The 22,621-nt window shown below is 40.9% G+C and overlaps 1 protein-coding gene across 1 annotated transcript in view; it reads right to left on the bottom strand.

Moving 5' to 3' along the window:
• Window positions 1-6,865, bottom strand: part of spon1b (spondin 1b) — an 86,645-nt gene extending 79,780 nt beyond the window's left edge. The window contains exons 1-2 of the mRNA XM_029434233.1: window positions 6,640-6,865; window positions 5,448-5,554 (exon numbers count right to left, since the gene is read on the bottom strand). Of these exons, the coding sequence (XP_029290093.1) occupies window positions 5,448-5,554; window positions 6,640-6,865 (333 nt within the window). The remainder of the gene's footprint in view (window positions 1-5,447; window positions 5,555-6,639) is intronic.
• Between the last annotated feature and the right edge of the window lie 15,756 nt (window positions 6,866-22,621).

A 22,621-nucleotide genomic window follows, 5' to 3' on the forward strand; every position in this document is an offset into this window, starting at 1 on the left:
CTGTCACTGCTCACGCTAAAGAACTAGCCAGTAATATAATAAAAAACACTGTTGAAAATGTCAAATTCCTTCTTGTGCTGCACAGAAGAAGTTACCAGACACCAAAGTGTTGCGTGAAGCAAATGTGAAAGCTTTGGGTAAATACAGTATTTGAAAAAACAAACCTTTAGATTATCTGTGGTAATGATTAGCATAATGACCGTTTATTTAGATTGAAATGTTTTGGATGACTGTAAAAAGAAATCAATTTTGTCACATTTCTTACACCAATTCACAATCTACCAAGCCCCATGATTTCTCACCTCCTTGTGCGAACTCATTTTCTCAGACACTTTGAAGAGCCAGCAAATCATATTCTGCAATAAGCAAGAAATAGTGGCCTCATGCTCATAGCGTTGATGCAAATGAGCCATAATCAGTGCAGGGTACAACATTATTTATGCAAACCTCAAGCATCTGAACCATCAAGCTTGTCAAGCATAATAAATAAAGATGTGTAAATTGTCTTCTAGGAGATTCCTCGAAGTAAACAAGTCCTTGTAAACTCTTGTTAATACGAAAAAACAGGTGCCTCCTGAATGTCTTTGGGTACTTCAGGATCACAGTGTGATTATGTTACATATCAGGTCACTATCATTCCAACTCTACACACATCCTACTCGTCTTTGAAGCCCTCTAAGCTCTGCTTGGCTTATGTAATTGCCTCTATCTGAAACCTATGACTTAGCTGTGGCACTTTAAACTGATTGGGTTTGTTTATCCCCAGCTAAACTCAGAACCCTAGATAATCTGTGCAAAAAAAAAAAAAGATAATATCTCATGTCTGCTCATCTCTCCCCTTATCCAAACAAGCTCTGTTTGTCTCCCTGAGCAATAACACGTTGCTGGCCTAGATAAATATGACCCACGTCCCACACTAACGCAAGGAGGGCTGGGAAAAACACACATACAGACCCACACATATACCTACGTGCCCATTCGGCGCATATATAAGCACAAAGACACACATTTCCAAGCAGACAATGACCGCAGATTCACACTGAGCCGCACACACACAGATACTCACTCGCAGACTTACTCTTTAGGTCTGACACATTAGGACAGAAGTCCTTTAATGGTAGTAATGGGGACAAAGAGCAGATTACTGCTTAAGGAAAAAACAATGAGCAACTCTCAGTTGTGGTGTTTTAGTGAAACAGCAGGCGGGCACATTCCAGGACAGCTGCCAGAAACAACCGAGTAGCAGAGAGCGAAAAGAGAGAACAGCCATACGAGGAACCACAACTGTGTTCATTTGGCTCCTCTTCCACTGCACAATAACAATCATGACATTGCAAAACTAACCGCATGATTAACTTGTAGAGAATAAACTGTCAGGAATATGAATTGCTGTATACATTTGATTTTACATAAGTATTATCATGTAAACCACTCTGATAAAGAGAAGCTGAGTTTGATGGATTGAGGTCATTTAGATAAAAAGCCAGTCTCGCTGTCATGCTGCATCTTCTCTTATCCAGCCGCTAATATAACTGGGACGGCAAATTTAATAAATTAAATCGTTCTGAAGCTAATTTCTGTTCCTATATCTATGCAGGTTTTCATTGATAAAACACAGTGTGCTTTCACATAACATCACACTGGACACATCTTGTTTCATACTTGTTTCAACTTCTCAGAACTAAATATATTCTTTAAACACTTGACAGTTGACAGCAGCTAATCTCTAGAGGCCCTAATTATTTTCCACATGTGGATAAAAGTGTCAATTACAAGTGTCAATTACGCAACAAGAAGTGACTGATGGATTTGCCAATATGTATTAAAATGCTTGCAACTTTAATTTTGTTCAAGCTCCCACACTGTTCTGGTTCCTGCTCACTGCCTGCTGGCTGGTCTCTGCCTCCCTGCAGACTCCGCTGGGACTCTGAGGTGGAGACTGTGAGGTGTTTATTGTGCAGGGAGCAGGAATCAAATAGAGCAGAGTTTGAATTGTTTAAACCTAAATGATCGGAGCAAGTTAGCCGCAATGCGTGACGACACCGCGCGGATGTCTCAGAATGACCTTGGTCTCAATTCAGACGAAAGCATGGTTCCCTGTTATCTTTGTTTTCATGCATTGTGAGAACTGCTGAGAAGGACCACACTGAAGTCTAAACACCAGACTCCAAGTAAAAAAGAAACATCAGTCCATACTCCTTCATTGTATCCATCCTCCTTGGGAAGTTCACACATAATCCCTCTCACTTTTCTTTTTTAAATGGATCTTTTGTATTCTTCATCACATGGCTGTTGTTTGTTTAATCATTTGTAAAGCACTGTTTAAACTTGCAAATCATTTTCATTATAATTTAGTGGTTTGAAAAGTTGTAGAGTGAACCCAGAGACAATGCTGCAGCAAGATGCTAAGGGTCGACTTTACACTGTATAAGAAGCAGCGAGAGGAGCAAAGTGAATAGATGAATGAACAAATGAAACAATGAATAAGTGCCGACAATGTCAGAAACCAAGCTCCCCGGGACAGAAGGATTTGAAAGCGAATAAATAAATGATCTCGAAAGAACTCAGAGAGACAATATCTCTGCCAAGACTCTGATTGGGGTTTGCAAATATTTAGAAACTATAATTTGGGGAGCGCCTTTGTAGCCCAGTGGTTACAGCGCACGCCACATTATCACAACGTCCTGGGGTCGATTGCAACCATGGGAGCATTTCCAGTCTGTCTCTACACTGTTAAATAATAGCAAAAATGCCCACAAAGGTATCTTTTTTATTTATTTGCAAATCCAATTGCATTAAAATAGACATGGTGATAGATAATCACAGGATACAAGTGCCAGGTTTTTATTAAGTTAATTTAAGTGTTTGATCATTTTAAAAGATTTTGCCATATAAGAAATCCTATAGAAACTTCCAGATAAACTAATCATTTCGCCCATGGCTGAATTTTCCTCCAAATTATATTTAAAATTTGCTCCAAATTTTATAAATAAATCTGGAAACTAGCTGCTTAACAAATATGTGAACTGAAAACATCAGTCTGTAACTTTCTGGATCCATTTAGTGCTTTGCTTTTAAAAGTTGCATAACCCAATATTTTTAGACAAAAGCAAGCTTGCAACTTTATGGCCCTTTCCTGTTTACCATGATAATGCCCCTGCGTACAAAGTCAAGTCCATAATTAAATGGTTTTAGCATGTTGATTTAGAAGAGCTAGCAGAACTTAATGGCACAGCGACTGTGAGCCAGGACTTACCACCAAACATCCGTGGCCGACCTCACTTATGATCTTGTAGCAAATTCCTGCAGCCAGGATCCAAAATCTGGTGGAAACCCTTCCAGAAGCGTTGACGTGTGCACATTACGATCAGTCCGGTTTATGAAAACACGTAGCTAAAACTAATAGTCCTGCAATAACCCTTCCTTTATGAAGGACATCATGTAAATGTTTCTGTTGAGAGAGATGTGATTGTTGTAGTTTGTGGTGCTGTTGAAGTGTACTGCAACATACTATGATGTATTCATTAATAATATAATAACATTGTGGAATATTCCTTATGGTTTTGATACTTTTTTATTCAAGGTGGCCTGTTAAGTTTCACCAAAACACCTTGTGTGCACCCTTAAGGTCTAAGGCTTCCAGACAGAGAGATCTCAACAACTACACGATCAACTGCCATGAAACATTGTACGCATATTCATGGTCCCCAGAGGACGGACCCTAATGCCCTTGGAGATCCTCTTTTTGTTTTGTATTGAAATCTGATAGCGTTGTCATTGTGAGCATGTTAGCATGCTTATGTAAGCACCACTGTGTTCAGCCTCACAGAGCCACAGGCATGGCTGTATATGTCCACAAGCAACCTCTGCCAACTGTCCATCAGTGGGATACGGTGAACCCGGCATCAGGAATGCCTATCGCATTGTCTGCATGTTTGTTCCACGTACACAAAGTGAATGAATAAAATTCTCCATAGCGCTACTAGTGGTGAAAGAAATTCCACAGGGTACTTTAAATTAATGTGTGCTTAGGTTAATTCCACGGTGAGCAAAGAATGAAGACAATAACGCAATAGTGGCGTTGTCAAGTAGGCAGGTTGGGACACACACATACACACAAAACAGCGACTTTGGTGGAGTGATAGATGTAGCAGACATCTCTGTTTCTTAATATAGTGGAAGAGTAACTGTACATATTTATGCGTAAACATGTAAAAAGTCCTACTGCAAGATTATTTGGTTACTTTCACCGCTCATGGTTGTATGTTCGCGGTTGCAAGAAATGGCTCCTCATTCAGCACAAAGGAGAAAACGCACACTGATGTTAAAAGCCAATAACTCCGTTTTCAGTGTTGATGTGTAGACAGGAGAAACTTAGTTACTGAAAATCTTCGCTCTGGCTCGAGTTTTATGAAAGCTCAGTTTTCTGTTCCATAAAACACAGTTTGGGTGTGTACGAAAGGCCAAATGCATGGAAAAAACAAGGTTTACAAAAATACCTGTGTACGTGTGGACTAGGCGTAAAACGCTTCGGATCCGTCTTGACTCACACAAGTAGCACCTTCACAAGCATACGACTGATTATACTGAAGTGAATGGCGAGTTGTGTGAGAGTTTGTAAATGGATGTTTTGATATAGTTTGGCTGTTAATCGAGGCCTCCATTTACTTCCAATGTTCTTCAAATGAGTTTTCCAAGAGTTTGTAATTCTCCGTTCACTGTGGAGGCATGTCAGGAAATCGAAGTTATAAAGCAGCTACAAAATCTCAACAAACCTGACTATTTGTCTCAAAGTCGGTGGGCATGTGGAAACAAGAAACAAAATCTTCTCACTGTTGGCTACATTAAAGCAGCCTCCTGCGCTGTCTGGTAAGAGTCTGGTTAGGATCAGCGTGTGGAAACACAGCTACGGATGTGTGTTCCTGTTTACACTGAGCGGGAGGTAATTGAGGAAGTCTGGCTCTCTCCTCAGGAGCTCTCTGCTGCTCAGTGGGAGCTGTGTTACTACTGAACCAAACATCTCACATCTCTCTCCTGCTTTCTCTCTAACTCTCTCTGCTTATCTCTTTTCTCTCTGTCCTCACATGCCTCTTCCTCTCTATCCTCCTCTGCATTTTCCTTCCCTCTCTCCTTCTTATGCTGGAGGAAATATTTGCTGCTTAGTGAAAGATTCCTCATCCGAGAAGAGCTGCAGCAAACTACATTCTCTTTTCTTCTCCGTCACAACAGGAGAGCTCAGTTTTCCGGCTTCATCCAGGCGAGCTGTGTTTGTGTCTGTCAGCAGCACCTCCTTTGACCTCCATATCAGAAAACAGTGGGGAGCAGCTAAGCCGACTTCCATGTGCATGCAAATGAGTTCATCTTTTGTAAAAACTTTCCCAGAAAACTCAGAGCGCATTCAGTATTGAGAAATTCCTCCTTTCCTCTCCACACCTGCTCATCCTTACCTGGAACTGGCCGGTGTAGTCGTCATCCGTGGTGCCCTCTCTGCCCTCCTTCAGTGCGATGAGGGTGAAACCTCTGAAATAAGATGGGCTGGTTGCCAGGAGGACCACTGTTAAGGAGGAGAGGGAGTGCGTATTTACTCCACAGAGACACTGAGTAGTGAAGAGGCACATACATCGATACATCAGGGTCATGTCACATGTCAAAGGGTCACACATGAAAGAGTGAGGGCTGTAAATAGAATAAAATACTAATAAAAAACCTATATAAAAAAATACTTTGGTGGAGGGAACAGGCCAAGAACGGGAGCCATACAATGAGATCTGGGTAGAATCAAATTCAGATCACCCATGTGCCCTGACCTTGCATTTTCATACCAGTCCATTTATCTTAAAATGTGCTCCTGGTGCTGAGAAGGAAGATGTCAATATTTTCAATCTTGAAGGCCTGGGGAAAAACTTCCTTGGGTGGCGTCCTTCACAGGTCCCTGATAGCTGATTAGAATTTAGTCCTGGATTGCGAAAATGGCATGATCTAGAGTATGATGTCAGTGGAGAGACTTTAAGACAAGGTGACCCCTTGATTTTCGTCCTTATTTTTTAGGCCTGTGTCAATACTGTAGCATGCAAGGTCTTATAAAATCCCCCCATGTGTTATTTGTATGAATAAAGTTAGATTTCAAAACAGAGAAAGTGAAACAGTTGTATTTTGATTGTTGTTGGTTGTTGAAAACTAATGTTGCTAAACTTCTTATTTTTAGTAAAGGCCAAAGTCTTTTTTTTATGTGGTCAAATCCACCAGGCCAGATAGAGACTTTAAATGTGTAGGGGTCAGTTGAATTGGAGCCAGATCTGTGCGTATGTGTATATATGTGTGTGTGTGTGTGTGTGTGTGTGTGTGGGTGGGTGTCCTTACTTGCAGGAAGAGGAGAGGAAGTGAATATAGGTCAGACATTATAACACTAAGTAGCCTTATCAAACCAAAACTCTCCCTGCAGGAGCCAGAGGAGGCAGTCTGGCTGCAATTTCTAGTAAAATGTTATGGCTGTTACTTGCAATGTTGGTGGTTAGAATTACTCAAGTTTTCTTGGAATATAATAAAATAAAGATTACTATGAATTTAGAACACATATGCTCTACTTTAAAAACACGCCAGTTTACGCACTGATTGCGCAGATGGACTGAAAAACTGTACCTCTGTAGGTGCTGCCCGGCTGATAGGTTTCCGGGTCCCCCTCCACTCTGAGCCTGAACTCATGGTGCCCATCCCTCCGGGTGCCCTGTGTTTGCGCCCGGAGGATCCGCCCGCAGTACCCGTCCAATCTGCCTCCGGAGGGCTCCTCCACAAAAGCGACGGCGTTGCACACGAAGCTCGAGACGAAATAGTACTGCAAAAACAGCAGATGTAAATACATTCCCATTTCGGAGCCCGGAGATGAGTGTACAGTGTCAGTTCAATAAAAATACACCAAGTGGAAAGGCGAAGCGGTGGACAGACAATCAGTTCCAGCCCCTTCCCCAGGAACTCCCACCAAACTACAGCAGCGTCACAGTCAATGGTAAAGGTGAAGAAAAGGAGACGAGTCCATCCTGAACTGGAGAGAGCGCGTCAGGGGCGCACCACGTTGAAGCGGTGCTGAGCGGGGAGAGAGGAGAGAGGAGCTGCTGTTCCCGGATCAGTGTGTGCTGTTGAGAGAGAGCCTGGAAGCAGCGGGAAGCCGACAAATAACCGAGCGCGGGTGCACGCGACTGTCTCCTAGTCAAGGAGACAGAGACTGAGGCGAGGGAATGTCCAAACTGGAACTCCGCACTTTAATAAGAACCAGCCCTTCCCTCATACACAAACACAGTTACACACCCGCTGCCTGTCTGTGTGCGGATCTCACATGTATCTCGCACTCAATTGTTTTTTGGTCCTGTCCTGTGCGTATTTACGCATTAACTGTTTCGTGTATACGCGAGCTGAAAGTGTTTCATTAACAAATAAGCAATAAACATCACTCAGTAACAAGCACAGAGTACTGTTGCACGCTCTGAAGTTACACATATAAAGCAACTAAATAAAAAGTTTTTAAATAAATCTCACGCAAGGACTAAACTAAACTAAACTCCGCCCCTCTGATCAGGACATCAAATAACTTGTTGACAAATGTTAATTAAATTAATTGCTCCACAAATTATTTTAATACCAATAAACCTTAAAGTGTATGAACAATATAAGCAGATGTCATTGTATTTGATCATTTCCTTCTGGATTACATGTACACTATTCTGTATGGACATCTGGTGTACGTGAAGCACGCCCTCAATTTACTTCACAACATCTCCTCACACGCTGTAAATCCCTTGTAAACACTTTCACAAGATATACCTGCATTTACAATAGGAGACAGGGATTTGGCCACTAGGTGTCACCATAGTATCTTTGCATTTTAAGGTCCTACGGAGCTACTTAGTAAATTCACCGTCTTCATCACTGCACCCTTTTCTCTCCTATCTCCTCAAGTTGTATTATAGTGTAGAGAAATTTATGAGGGATTATGGAAATGCATGTTTTAAAGTTTCATATTAAATGTGGTTTTAACTTTAAATTGAAGTTAGGTAAGATTTTGATCCATTTATTCTGTCTGATTTACATACATGTAAACTTGACTTTGACTTTCATGTAAATAAGTACTATAATGAAATGGCCAATGTCTATTGTGTGTGTGTGTGTGTGTGTGTGTGTGTGTGTGTGTGTGTGTGTGTGTGTGTGTGTGTGTGCGTGTGTGTGTGTGTGTGTGTGTGTGTGTGTGTGTGTAGGAATAATATAACCTCAAGGCAATTAGCTGGATCCAATAAACCTGAAAAAAACAGCTTTTCGCTCACATGCCAAACACGTGTGTGTGTGTGTGTGTGTGTGTGTGTGTGTGTGTGTGTGTGTGTGTGTGTGTGTGTGTGTGTGTGTGTGTGTGTGTGTGTGTGTGTGTGTGTTTCTAAAACTGAAAGCAGTTCTCAGAGCTGGAAATGGTTAAAGTAAACAGCATCAGCCTGGATGTCTCTGTGTGATGGATCCCATCTGGAGTGACTCTTTACTGTAAACTGTCTGACGGTTGGCTGACGTCAGGAGGCCACCCTTGACTGAGATGTGGAGTCAGAAACAACCCACTGACCTCTCAGAACGAAAACAACCTGTTTGCACACCAGTCAGAAATGCAATTATTTTATTCAGTTTGAGGAAATCAGTATTGGTGTGAAACCTTCTAGTCTGCTCTCCTGAACATCATGTGAAATGATCATTAGTAGTTTCATCTTTAAAAAATGACATTCAGCTGATTTGCTTATATTGTAAATGTTTTTCTACAATATTTACTTGTAAACATAGTTATGTTAAAACAAGCATGGATTTGCAGTACACACAGTACACGCACACACACGTTCACATCCACAACCTTGACCTCCATGGCAAATTTCAGTCTCCTAGAGGGAAAACTTAGTGGCAATTTTTGTGTACCGATGGACAGAGTGACCTATATAGCTGCAGGTCGCAGCGAAAAGTCACCAGCATCAGTATTAAGTGGTTGTCTGCATAGGTGTAAAAATGATGTCTCTTTGCATAAAATCCCTGCATGTTCAAAGTCCTGCAGCCACCATAATAACATACAGTATGCATTTGTCTTTCATTAACTTGCCTGCTTGAATCAGATTTTCATGAGGGTAATAAGGTTTTGATGCAGGAAGCAAAGGCCAAAAGGATGTATTAAATATAAAAATTGTACTGATCTTAGTGTGTGGAACTCATGTCCTCTAATGCAATATAAGGGTCCTGAAAAAGTCCTCAATATTGTGCTCAAGTGTGTAATAGAATTTCTAATCATTTTATAAAGCTTTTTTTATTCTGCTCATACAAGGCCTCCATTTAGGTCGTTGTTTCTATCTCAAGTGATGGAAATGGATTGCATCCCCCTCTGGCAAATATCTTGCATTTTGCCAAGTCGGCCTAACTGTTCACATTTAGAGTCATCCTATTAGCTAAGAAGGCAATGCTGCTCTAAGGCTGGATGGTTGTTCATTTTAATCACAAACATATATAATTTCCAGGCTCGACAATGGCTTTGATAAGAACAATTACATAAAATCTGACTAAATGCAGCTCTTACCTGCAGCGTAGACTTCAAGCGTAATAGAACATACTCATGGCAGACATTGTGTCTTGACAAACACAGGTGTAACTAAAAACTAACTAACTAATGGATGCATTCTGTTTATGCTATTGTGCAGACTGACTGCCTCACACAGCTGGAACATCTAACTGTGACAGTTGTTACAGGGATAGATTTCATGGGAAGAAAACATATGTTTCATATCTGCAGTGCTCTGTCGATCTGCAATAGAATTTTAAATAATACTAGGCACTGGATTATTGATTGGTTGATTATTAATTAGGATTACATATTAACATTTTAATGCGATTTCAATTCTCTAGTCAGACATTTGGTGTCATGAATAATCGGATATGATGTGCCAAACTCATACATGTAAGTCAGTGAAGTATCCCCATATTTGGTGATTTTTTTATTTTTAGAATACAGAAAAACGCCTATGTGGCCCGGAGAAGGGAAGTTTGGGGTTCCTTACTGGAGGTACTGCCCCCGCGACCCGACCCCGGATAAGCGGTAGACAATGGATGGATGGAAAAACTCCTAAAATGCATTGTCATAAAGCCTTTAAAAAAAAGTTGACATTTGGGAGATACAAACAATGAAGGATCTCAAGCGCTTTAGATACTGTATGTCTGAATATTAAATCCAGTCACATTCAGAAGCACATAGTCATATCACAGCAGGTAGCTTTTAAAGTAGAGGAGGGAGCTGATTGCTCTTTGACCTTGAGTTGTATATGACTTTCCCCACTGCAATAGGGGATATAGGCTTTCTACAACATCCATTAAGTAGTGGACAAATTGGCCAAAGTTGAATTAAGTGGAAAAAACAGAAAGCTGGGGAAGTTGTAAATATATTGGCTCTCTTGTATGAAGTTAGTTGAAATGTCATTTGTAACCTTTTGGCCTCAAGGCCAATCAGTAAACTCTCTTATCTCTGCTCTGTCGAGGAGACAACCATCAGTTGTGTCGTTACGTTTTGTTAAAGACAACACACTGAAAAACACAGGCAAGCAGACAGACATTAACATGCACACTAGATGACCACACACACTACTGGCAAATGATCGCTGATTGTATCACTGCACAGATAAGAGAACATCAAGCAGGTGCAATCAGCCCTGAATACCAAACATAATTACAATTAGAAATTCGACAATTGTGGTGAGTTCATGGCGTCTATGTGGTACTTTCAGCTCATTGATCCCGGTGTCCCTGACTGGAATGGGGCACCAAGGTATATGAATGGTTAAGACATACCATATAGAATAGATCAACTGCAGACCGTAGTTGCATGTCATACCCCCCCCCCCCCCCCCCCTCCTAATTTGACCCGCTTTTTAAGCAATGCGTGCACTAATGTTTTACTGTATATGAAGTTGTAACTGTGGTGCAGTGCTCTGACTGTTAAGTTTCAGAAATGAGATGGAAATTATTTGGAGTTGGCTACTTGCAAACAAGATTGAATTCTTGAGGTTCATGGTGGAAGATGATGACATGCCCATGACATACCGGTCGGTTCCACTGAAAAGACATGACGCACACAGTCCCACATTAAAGTCACTTTTCTTTTTTTTATTGGCTGTCTCTTCTCACTGGAGCGCAGCTGTGGTTCGGTGGAAATAGAACCCCAAAAAAGTCTGATGGCCATGCAACAGTGTGTCTGCTGACAAATTATAGGGACTAAACATCTATTACAAAGTGTCAGTCTAGAGCACTTATACAAAATTATTTTAAAATATGAAGCATAATTTACATGCATTTATACCTCCTGAAGCTATATGAATTATTCATGACAAATTGGTGGAGATATAAGAGTGTGAAAGCATGTATATGGATATTACTTTCATGCAGTCCCCATGCGTGAACATCTCTGTTCCATTTCCAAACCCTCACTGCCCTGACACTCACCACAAATATCAGGCTCCGTCAATCAAATTTAACAAGCTATACATGGAGTGAGGCAGTGTCGGTCAGGTGGGGGGGAGGGGTTAGTAGAAGCCCTCAGAACCAGACAGGAAAAAGATTGAAAGGAAAGGGATTCAGAGGACTAACAGAGAGAGAAGATAAATTAAGTAACAGCAGGTAGAGCACCAAGCTGTGCAGATTGGCAGAGGTTTTACTTCAGGATGCCTTCTGATCACCAATTAAGGATTGCCAGGAGCAAAGTACCACACAATTAAGTCACTTTATAGTATTGGAATAATGCTAAGAGGGGATGGGGAAAAATAATCACCCAGTTTGCAGTTCTAATAGGAAGAAAAGGCTTTTTGTTTCAACTGTAATTAAAATTGATCAAATCTTGAAACAGTATCAGCCCTGCATATCTACAGCAGGATGGAATATTTGAGCTGACATTTGGACAGGGAGCAGGTAATTAGCTTCTCTGTGTTCTGTCTGCTGCACCTTTACCTCCAAATAATCTACACTCCTTAAGGTATTCTGACTCAGGGGCGTGGCTAGGTTTTCAAGTTTGGGTGGGTTTAGCCCAGAGGTGAGGTGGAGCTGTGTGCACCTGCATGGTAGTACAATCCCCATTGTAACTCAGGAACTCAGATGGCATGATGATGGAGAAGTAAGTCTGGGAGTTTTGCACTGAGCAAAGCCGCTACACACCCATAGTGTTTTGTGCTGTTTGTGTCGTCAATATATTAGTCATGTTAACCAGGTCCATGTTACCTGGCCTTAGTCATGTTGACATGTCTTAAGAGTAGGGTGGACTTCATATCTTCTAGGGGGGTCCGGGGGCATGCTCCCTGGGCAGAATTGTTTTAACATTTTAAAGTGAATTGTATGCATCTGGTGCACTTTGAGAGCAACATTAAGATGCTAGATCTAATAGAACGTTGTGGTCTTGGTAATGGGAGGGGGCACAACTCTCAACACTAATATGAAAAATATATCAATCAATCAAAGTATGAAAAATACCATAACCAATGACAATTAAGTGAAATATTTTCATTTTGAAAACTTTATTCTTCAAAAAGGAGCTTGAGCCGGGAATCCCAGTTTTTTCATTTGGATGTGAATTTATAATTGTTTCTTACTAATCTTATACTTGCTCATCTCTGTGAGCCCATGGGGTTGGGGTGAAAATATAAGAATGTTTGCCCTTACTGTTGATGGTACTTGCAACTGTGAAAATAATAATACAAAAATATTTTAAAAAGAAGCTGAGATGGCAATAACTACAAAGCATCAGACATATTGTCTTCTTTAATTTATCATCGTAAAAAATTGAATGATTGGAGAAAACACTGACACCAATTTCTAATAGGACACAGGTCCTCCTTGCCCAAAATAAAGTACATTTGCGTAAATTTGGTGCGCTTTAAGACAAAAAAATGTTGATCTACTCTTAAACACACCATCTGTCTTTCAGACACTTGTAGGTGGAAGCATCAAATAATTCCTTCTCTTTTTGAGAGTGGTAAAGCGATCTAATCAAATTCATTATTCTCCGGAACTTCGGGCTATGTATTTTCATTAATGATTTATTTAGCTAGTACTGTGGCCTATTACAGGAATTTAATCCAAAAATTGCTCATTTACTCCTAGACCTGAACTAACCTCCAAGTTAATACTTGACTCTGTCGCTAACACTGTTGGCTCTACAATCACTTGTTCTTTGCTGCTACTTCCCTGTGGCAGAGCTGCCACCTTTCCTCAGGACTCTTCTTATATCCATCTGATCAATGAACATTGGCAGATTATGATAGTTAGAATAGCTATTCACCCTTTCCTGCTTACAATTGTTTTCCATAGTGAACAAACGTTAGCTGTTCTGTAGCTAGCTGGTTAATATTAACTACTGACAGTACACCAACACACATAGAAGACCTAATGTGTGTCCACATAATCCTCTTTTATCAGACCATTTTTTAATAACTTTTTAAGTCTTGTTACTGGACTACAAGCCAGTAGGCAAAATATTCTACGCTCGATGTTTATCTGAAAGTGCTGTGACTAAATTTAAGGAAGTGATTCTATCAGCACTTAATTCAATACCAGGACTCAATACCAATATAATGGAGGACTTCAATGCTAACTTTAGTCCCTTCCAAATTAATCATCTTGTTGATAGCGCTGCAGCCTCACTGCGAATAATACTTGACTCTGTCGCTCCTCTAAAGAAGAAGATCATAAAACAGAAAAAGAAAGCTCCATGGCTTAAATTTACAAATCCGCAAACTAAAACAAAAGTCGAGAAATCTTGAAAGTAAATGGCGTTCCACTAATTTGGAAGAATCTCGTTTAGTCTGGTTAGATCATCTTAAAACGTATAAGAAGGCTCTCCGTAATGCCAGAGCAGCTTATTACTCTTCCTTAATAGAAGAAAATAAGAACAACCCCAGGTTTCTTTTCAGCACTGTAGCCAGGCTGACAGAGAGCCACAGCTCTACAGAGCCTTCTATTCCTATATCTCTCAGTAGTGACAACTTCATGAGCTTTTTTAACAGGATCTGTCTTTTAACTCCCACATAAAACAAATCTCAAGGACTGCCTTCTTTCATCTACATAACATTGCAAAAATAAGACACATCCTGTCTCAAAATGATGCAGAAAAACTAGTCCATGCATTTGTTACTTCAAGGCTGGATTACTGCAACTCATTGTTATCCAGTTGTCCCAAAAAGTCACTTAAGACTCTTCAGTTGATCCAAAATGCAGCGGCACGTGTATTGACAAGAACAAGGAAATGAGATCATATTACTCCTGTATTAACTGGCTCCCGGTAAAATAAAGAATATAATTCAAAATCCTTCTCCTGATTTACAAAGCAATTAATGGTCAGGCTCCAGCATATCTTAAAGATCTCATAGTACCTTATAAACCAACTAGAGCATTACGCTCCCAGACTGCAGGGTTACTTGTAGTTCCTAGAGTCTCTAAGAGTACAATGGGAGCCAGAGCCTTCAGCTATCAAGCTCCTCTCCAGTAGAACCAGCTTCCAGTTTGTGTTCAGGAGGCAGACACCTTCTCCACATTTAAGAGTAGGCTAAAGACTTTCCTTTTTGATAAAGCTTATAGTTAGGGCTGGCTCAGGTTTGCCTTGGATCAGCCCCTAGTTATGCTGCTATAGGCTTAGACTGCCGGGGGACACCTCCCTGCTCTCCTCCTTCTCTTCCTCTCTCCTCCCCTTCCTCTCTCCTCCCCTCCCTCTCTATCTGTATGCATTATGTAAATGTATGTTACTAACACAGTATCCGGGGCATCATCCCCGGAGTTTCTGTGTCTCTCATGTGGCAGGTTGCCACTGATAAAGTTTACGTGAGGATCATGATACTTTCTCTTTTTCAACACAACATCATTTCTGTCAAATGCTGTATTTGTACTATGTTGTTTATCCTGTACACACGACATCTATTGAACGTCTGTCCGTCCTGGGAGAGGGATCCCTCCTCAGTTACTCTCCCTGAGGTTTCTTCCATTTTTCCCCCTTTAATTATGGGGTTTCTTTTAAGATGTTTTTCCTTGTGCGATGCGAGGGTCTAAGGACAGAGGGTGTTGTATCCTGTACAGTCTGTAAAGCACACTGAGACAAATGTATAATTTGTGATATTGGGCTATATAAATACATTTGATTTGATTTGATTTAATGTTACTACACTTTTCCCTTTCCTAGAGTTATTAAAAGTTAAGGAGCTAACACATATTAATAACTTCTTATAATTTCACACAGTGCATCTTCCAAAATGTCAACCTCTCGTCTCTAGCATGACTCGTCAGAAGTTATAGATATCTATCATGATATCAAAGCTGTGCTACACCCGTACAGTCTAAGGCGGCACCCTTTTCCCCAGGGTCCTAGTGCCCTTGATTTACTCTGAGCCATCTCCTCCCTCTTCCAGGGTCCCCCAGGGCCTATTTTAGGTGGGCTGAAGCCACTGTTCTGACTGAATGTGATTTTCTCTTTTTCTCTGTTCTTCCACTTCTCATCCTCCTCCTTATTGTGCCTTCCGCTTCTGTCGAAATGGTCGTATCTGCCACACCAGCAGTTGGGCTGTATGGAGGGCAAAGTAGGTCAGTGGGTCGATCTGTGCACGCCTTAGTCCGGGCATCACCAAAGTCCGTAGGATTCATCCATGAAGGTCATGGTAAGGTGTTGAGATAGTTCAGCCTGTCCACCAAAATGGTGGTGCCTCCTCCTTGGCTCTGGCAGGCCTGTCTGACTGGCTGACTGTGTCGTCTTTCAGCAAAAATAGCATCACCTCATTGACAAATGTCATTATTTGCGTCTGGTCTCACTGCTGCTCAATACTGAATACAACTTTAAATATTGTGTATCTGTTCCTCTCTTTCCGAACAGCTCTTCCCTCATTTTCTCTTCATACCAATCTTTAAGGATATAATAAAGTGTTTTTTTTAAACCATGTTTTTCACCATTTAGAACTAATGATATCTTCTGAGATGCATTCAATGGTGTATCTTTCCCAGAAAATATACTTTATGCATCTAGTAATCCTCAATAACAAAGAAGGGAAAAGCATCACTATGAATGAATGCTAAAATGCAGGAATTTCCCACTAATTTGAAATGTAGTTTGAGAATTTGATTCAGTGGACAGTAGTTCCACAGAAATATTTGGACGAAATGTAGGAAATTTCAAGAGCTGTATATCCGCCATGTAAATTATAGAACTGCATATCTCTTTATTATTTTTCAAAAGCCTCTGAAGGAGCTTCGAATGAATGTAAAAAGAATGATATATACTTCATCCACATACCGAGCAGCCCTATGTGATGTTCCTGCCCATAAGGATGAGAAACTCTGGCCTACATGCTGCATGTCTTTCTGGAGATTTAAAGGTTAGTGTGTGGGTGTGTGTGTGTGTGTGTGTGTGTGTGTGTATGTGTGTGTGTGTGTGTGTGTGTGTGTGTGTGTGTGTGCGTGTGCGTGTCTGTGCGTGCGTGTGTGTGTGTGTCTGTGTGTCTGTGTGTGTGTGTCTGTGTGTGTGTGTATCTGAGATTCACTTATCTCGCCAACCCTTGGACCAATCTACTTCACCCTTGGCGTGTGTGTTGCTGGGGACCCGAGGTTGGAAGGGACTGCAGTGTGAAGTTATTTGGATCAGCAGTTCTATTGAAAACTGTGAAAACCCCATGTATGATTTCTTTGACAAAAAAAATCACGCCTGTCCGTGGCATTACGTTACCGGTAATAGAATTGAGGATCTGTGTATTTGTGTGTGTCTGTGTGTGTATGTGTGTGTGTGTGCAGTAAACACGTTGTTTATCCACACCGTTGCAGTGCAGATGCCCGGAGCGACCAAAAAGGTGCGCTGCCCTTTAAATGAAGACGTCTCTAAATGAATTTCCACTTTTTTTCCAGAGTGTTAATCTAACCTGGGGCATACAGTACTCTTTTAATGGGGCTTTGACTTTACTGAGGCCATACAATTTTCATGGGAGTTTTTGCTCTCATGATGCGCAGACTGATGCGCTGCTAGTGTAAATGCGTGCATACTTCCAAACCCAAGAAGCAGCAGCACAATCACATCCCAAACAGGCATTGCACATTTTATTTTGTGTGGTTGGATTTATTGTTTGTATAACATTCTGTCATTAACATGTTGGAAGTGCATTCTTTGGATGTTGGCCATCTATTTCTCTAATCCTCATTGGATACTACATAATGACTCATAGGTCCTATGTGAACATGTGATACTGTGATGGCTGCTAGAGGTCAGATCCTCTACAGGATTCCTTAACTTCCTCATGTTTGCACTTTGAGCTGCATGCCAGCAAAGGACTGACAAAGGACCGCTACACACCGGAAGGTCTGCCTGTGTAATGCCCTGATGTCGCCCCACCCTGGCTGGATACACTCTGCATGATTCCTGACTGGAATTCTACTTTCATGTTTCGTGTGTTTTCAGACATATTTCATCAACAATGCAATAAATTGTTGAGTTATACTTAACATCCAAAATACACATTTAAGTGTTTATTTGACTAACTTTTTCTTTGTCTGTAGATTTCTGCTTAATGGACCAACACTTAGCATTAGATAATGCCTCATTTGCATATTTACCAAAAATATGTACAAAGGATTATTGTCTTAATGTAAGTGATATTTATTTTTTCTCCTTTTCCCCTGTAGTGTCGTTTTTTCAAACTTTAAATGTTTTACTCAGGGGTTTGTTCATATATCATTCATATCCTGTTTTATATATCATTATATTCCTAAAAACGTGGCTAATTGTTTATTTATGGCTGTTGACAGTATTTTCTGTGAGTGATAAAAAGAGATATCCAAAATTCCCTCTGTAAAAACCTTTGACTCTATTATGTCAACAAAATGAAATAAGAATTTTGAACATTGCTTTATCCAATGTCCAGATTTCTGTTCTGGAGATGTAACACATATTTAATAAGATAAGGCCTCATTTGAATATTTAAAAGTCCCATAGGATTGGTGCTGGAGCATATGTACTAGTAATGTATATATGACGAGTAAGAACAAAAACAGATAGATCCGTGTAATGTTTCGGGCACTAAAATCCTTAAAACGGGAGCTTTTTGGTATGCTAATGTATCTGTTCATGTTTATTTGAATATATAAACATTACATTTCAGATAACTTGTAATATAAAAAATAATTTTCCTAAATGCAAGTAATCAACTGGGGAGGTTTCATGGTTGTATCTATTAGTTAAAAACGTGACCAGATTAACCTGAGATGTCTCTCCTTAACAAACACATCCATGAACATGATATAATGAGTAAGATGGTGTGGCAGAGCTGCATCAGCAAATGATGTTGGTGTCATGTTGTCATGGCAGTATTGCACATCTGGATGAGTGTGATTGGACAGCCAAACAACAGATGACTTAGAGATTGTGGAACATGCATGAACTAGCTGATCCAAACATTTCCCTTCTCTTCTCTTTCTTTTGCCAGGGTATTGGATGGATTTTAGATTTTTAGGCCACTTAAAATAACTGCTTGACTGTTTGAAAACGGTTAGTAGTAAAATGAACATTTTCAACTGATGGGTCAGTGTCTCTGGAGTTCTTTTCACTGTGGGTTTGTCTACTTAGCAAACTGCTGCTGAGGACTTCCAGAGGGAACTGACATGAATATATTACTAGAAGTTCATGACACCATATTGAAAGTCCAAAAAAAGCTGGAGCGTACCTCATCAGCAAAACTAACGCTGACACATACACACTGATACACACACACACACACCCAGAACCACACATGTGGACACATACACACTGGTAGCTCTCTCTCTCTCTCTCTCTCTCTCTCTCTCTCTCTCTCTCTCTCTCTCTCTCTCTCTCTCTCTCTCTATCTATCTCTCTCTATCTATCCACCATATATATATATATCTCTCTCTCTCTATCTCTCTCGCTCTAATATTGGTCGCAGTTAAGATTTCACAATCTTTCACAATCCACTATTGCAGAATAACACAAATGTCCAAATGCATGAGGAATGTAAAAAAAACACCTTGCTGAAACAAAAAGTTGCTAAAACACAGAAGCATAAAAAAAAACATTGTTGGTCTCTGAAGAACACACTACAAATATGCTGCAGTTGTATTTTGTAGTTCACAAGAGGCACTGTTTGTCATAAAACAATAAATGTGTTCTTCCCATTGTGGATTATTGTGGATTATTGTGGTTTATTGACAAAACTAAGACGCTATGGATGTCTCCATTGATATTTCTTGATTTATTTTCTTAAATCTCAGTTTTCTACCAGCAAGACTGAGCCTCTATATCAAACAAATGTTTATAAATGTTGATAAACTAATCCCTGAGGATTTTGTCCATATTGGCAACATCTGCACCTTGATTTACAGTACATCTAATAACAATGCAGGAAGTAGTGTGGTCTTTATGTAGCGAGGAGGAATGGGAAATCAGGGTGTTGGATTGCACATTTTATGAAGGAGACCTGAGTTCCCGTTACACATCTGCAAGTAACATTCGCCTTTCGATAACTTTAACCTTGCAAAGATATTGTAGAAAGCAAAAATTGTAAAAGAATGCGGTGAATGTAATCTGAGGTTTTGCAGCAAACAATTGCACAAACAATTACATTTTCTCATTCAAAATTCTTAAATGTACGTCGCCTCATTGTAGAAACCTAGAATCTCTGAATATGCATATATTATTTGGATCAAAAGTTAAACAGCTGGACACAAGATGTCTCCTAATTGACTTAAAAGTCCATTCTCAGTATATCTGCACTGGAGGTTTACATCATCAGTTGTGTGTTATTTGGATTTATTTTGAACTATTTATAGCCAAATCTGCACTGCAGTCTGGCACTACGGAGGCACTGTTGGAGTTTTCATCTTGTGCCACCAGCAGGTAAAATTTTCCCTTTATCCAGTAAAATAACTTACCTTCTTCTGAATAGATTTCTGCAAAATTTAGAAAATGCATTAGTTTTTTCCCAGACGACACTTTTCAATGACTTAATTTAGGCTGGATGGGTTTAATGCTCGTTTGATTTCGAACCAATTTCCAAGCTAATTATTTTTCCGTTTTTGAGATTAATTATTTTTCTCCCGGGTCTCTGTTGCAACCTATAGTCAGATACTAATGCTTTTGAAAGTTGTGAGGAACAGTAAAGTCCTTGAAGAACCCATTCAAACTCACAAGTACCTGCGTGTGTGTGTGTTGTGTGTGTGTGTGTGTGTGTGTGTGTGTGTGTGTGTGTGTGTGTGTGTGTGTGTGTGTGTGTGTGTGTGTGTAATGCTGAAATAGTTGTAGCCTTTCCTTGAGCACATACTGGCTATCCTTTATTACCACTGTAAAGGGCCTCGGTCCTTCCAGGCTTACAGCAGTTACAATAGCTGTGCTGCCCTAAATTGCCTGGCGACGTCCCTGAGCAAACTCATCCGTTTTGCTGCATGTATTATCATATTTCTAAATCCACCTGATACACTTTTAGAACTAATTGACCACGTTCTGCGGAAATAAAGCATCAAGGACAAACTGGGACTCCCTCATCTAATTTCCGTGAATATTTTCGGTATGGCCTCAAGAACACACACACACACACACACACACACACACACACACACACACACACACACACACACACACACACACACACAAACCATCTAAAGTCTTATGGAGTTTAAAACTCAAATCTTCTAAATTCTCTGGTGAGCAGATTTCCCTCATATATATGTTAATAAATCACTGTCTCAGCAAAACACACCCTCAGCGACGGGGGAGTTTAAAGACCAGAGGCTCTGAATGAACCTCATTGTCCCAAGAGATTTCCCTTCCAACACATGTCTCCCCTTTCTGTACCGTTGTAAAGTTTTATGTATTTTCCTCAAGTCAGCCTTTGTAACAACAGGTTTTTGACTGTGTGAATTGATGCAGATAAACGTAAAAGGTTTGGTGAGCTTCATCGTGACCGACACTGTGAGCAGCAGATTCTGAACGGTGCCTTATTCTCAATGCAGATAATATCTTAACATCTAGAACTTTAACATTAAAGATTTTAAAGATTCGTCATCTGGGAAACATTGTCCATCATCTTTGCTGCACCCAGCATCATTAATGTGCAATAGCTTGATCCGGGATGTTGTGTTGGAACCAGATCTCTCATTTCCTGTTGCTGACTTTGCCGAGGGGATGAGTCCTATTTCATCTTATTTTCCTGCAAGTGAATATTAGTCAGGGGTAAGAGGGAGAGGAGTGGTCCGAGCTGGGTGAACTTAGTTCTTATGCCTGCTATCTTCCCTGTCTTCCTGGGGCATCACATCACTGGCAGGGTGGTCAGAAGATGTTGTCGGCAGTGATCATGTCAAGGTCTGCTACACTTACATAGTATACTATATGGTAATAGTATATGCATTTGGTATCTTTTTAAATAAATGCTTTTTGCATACTTGCTGGTCTATTAAATGTGTTAAAATGAGTGAATGCTGCCAACCTCTAGTAATGGAGTTATAATAACTAAGGTTCAGGAACAAGACACAAGCTGTGTCTCCATTCAGGGTCTGCAGCCTTCGGAATACGCAGCCTTTTTGGTCTTTGGAGGCTGCGAAGGCTGAACCGAGCTGAAATGAGACGGTCCAGTCTACAGACCTGTTACGTCACCAGATGTTTGCACCCTTACCTTTTGCTTCTCCCGTCGCCTAGCAACTCTATGAGTTGTTAAGCACAGTTGACGGCTTACTGTCGGTGTTGGTGTCGGTGCTTAAATATAAATCTCTTCTCGACCCCTTTCATCTCTCTCCTCGATCTCCTGTTGCAACAGTCTCAATCATCCCACCGAACACGACCCTTCGACCCCCCTAAATCTCTCTCCTCGACCATCACCAGCCTTACCCAGTTTTCCCTCATCCTCTAGCCATTCCAAATAAAATTGCTTTCTTACTATACTAATTACGTGGTCTTAGTTAGTGAATGAAAGAATTCCAAAATCCTTCAACCTTTAATAGCTATTGATATGGTAATTTTTGGTCATAGTTATTCATTGTATAATTAGTTAGAGTTCCAAATTGATATCCATCCATCCATCCATCCATCGTCTACCGCTTATCCGGGATCGGGTCGCGGGGGCAGCAGCTCCAGTAAGGAACCCCAATCTTCCCTTCTCCGGGCCACATCCTCCAGCTCCGACTGGGGGATCCTGAGGCGTTCCCAGGCCAGTGAGGAGATATAATCTCTCCACCGAGTCCTGGGTCTTCCCCAGGGTCTCCTCCCAGCTGGACGTGCCTGGAACACCTCCCTAGGGAGGCGCCCAGGTGGCATCCTTACTAGATGCCCGAACCACCTCAACTGGCTCCTTTCAACGTAAAGGAGCAGCGGCTCTACTCCGAGTCTCTCACGGATGGCTGAGCTTCTCACCCTATCTCTAAGGGAGACGCCAGCCACCCGTCTGAGAAAACCCATTTCGGCCGCTTGTACCCGTGATCTCGTTCTTTCGGTCATGACCCAGCCTTCATGACCATAGGTGAGGGTAGGAACGAAGATTGACCGGTATATTGAGAGCTTTGCCTTCTGGCTCAGCTCTCTTTTCGTCACAACGGTGCGGTAAAGTAACTGTAATAC

This window comes from Cottoperca gobio, chromosome 6 (genome assembly GCF_900634415.1).
Source record: "Cottoperca gobio chromosome 6, fCotGob3.1, whole genome shotgun sequence".
Taxonomy (NCBI): domain Eukaryota; kingdom Metazoa; phylum Chordata; class Actinopteri; order Perciformes; family Bovichtidae; genus Cottoperca; species Cottoperca gobio.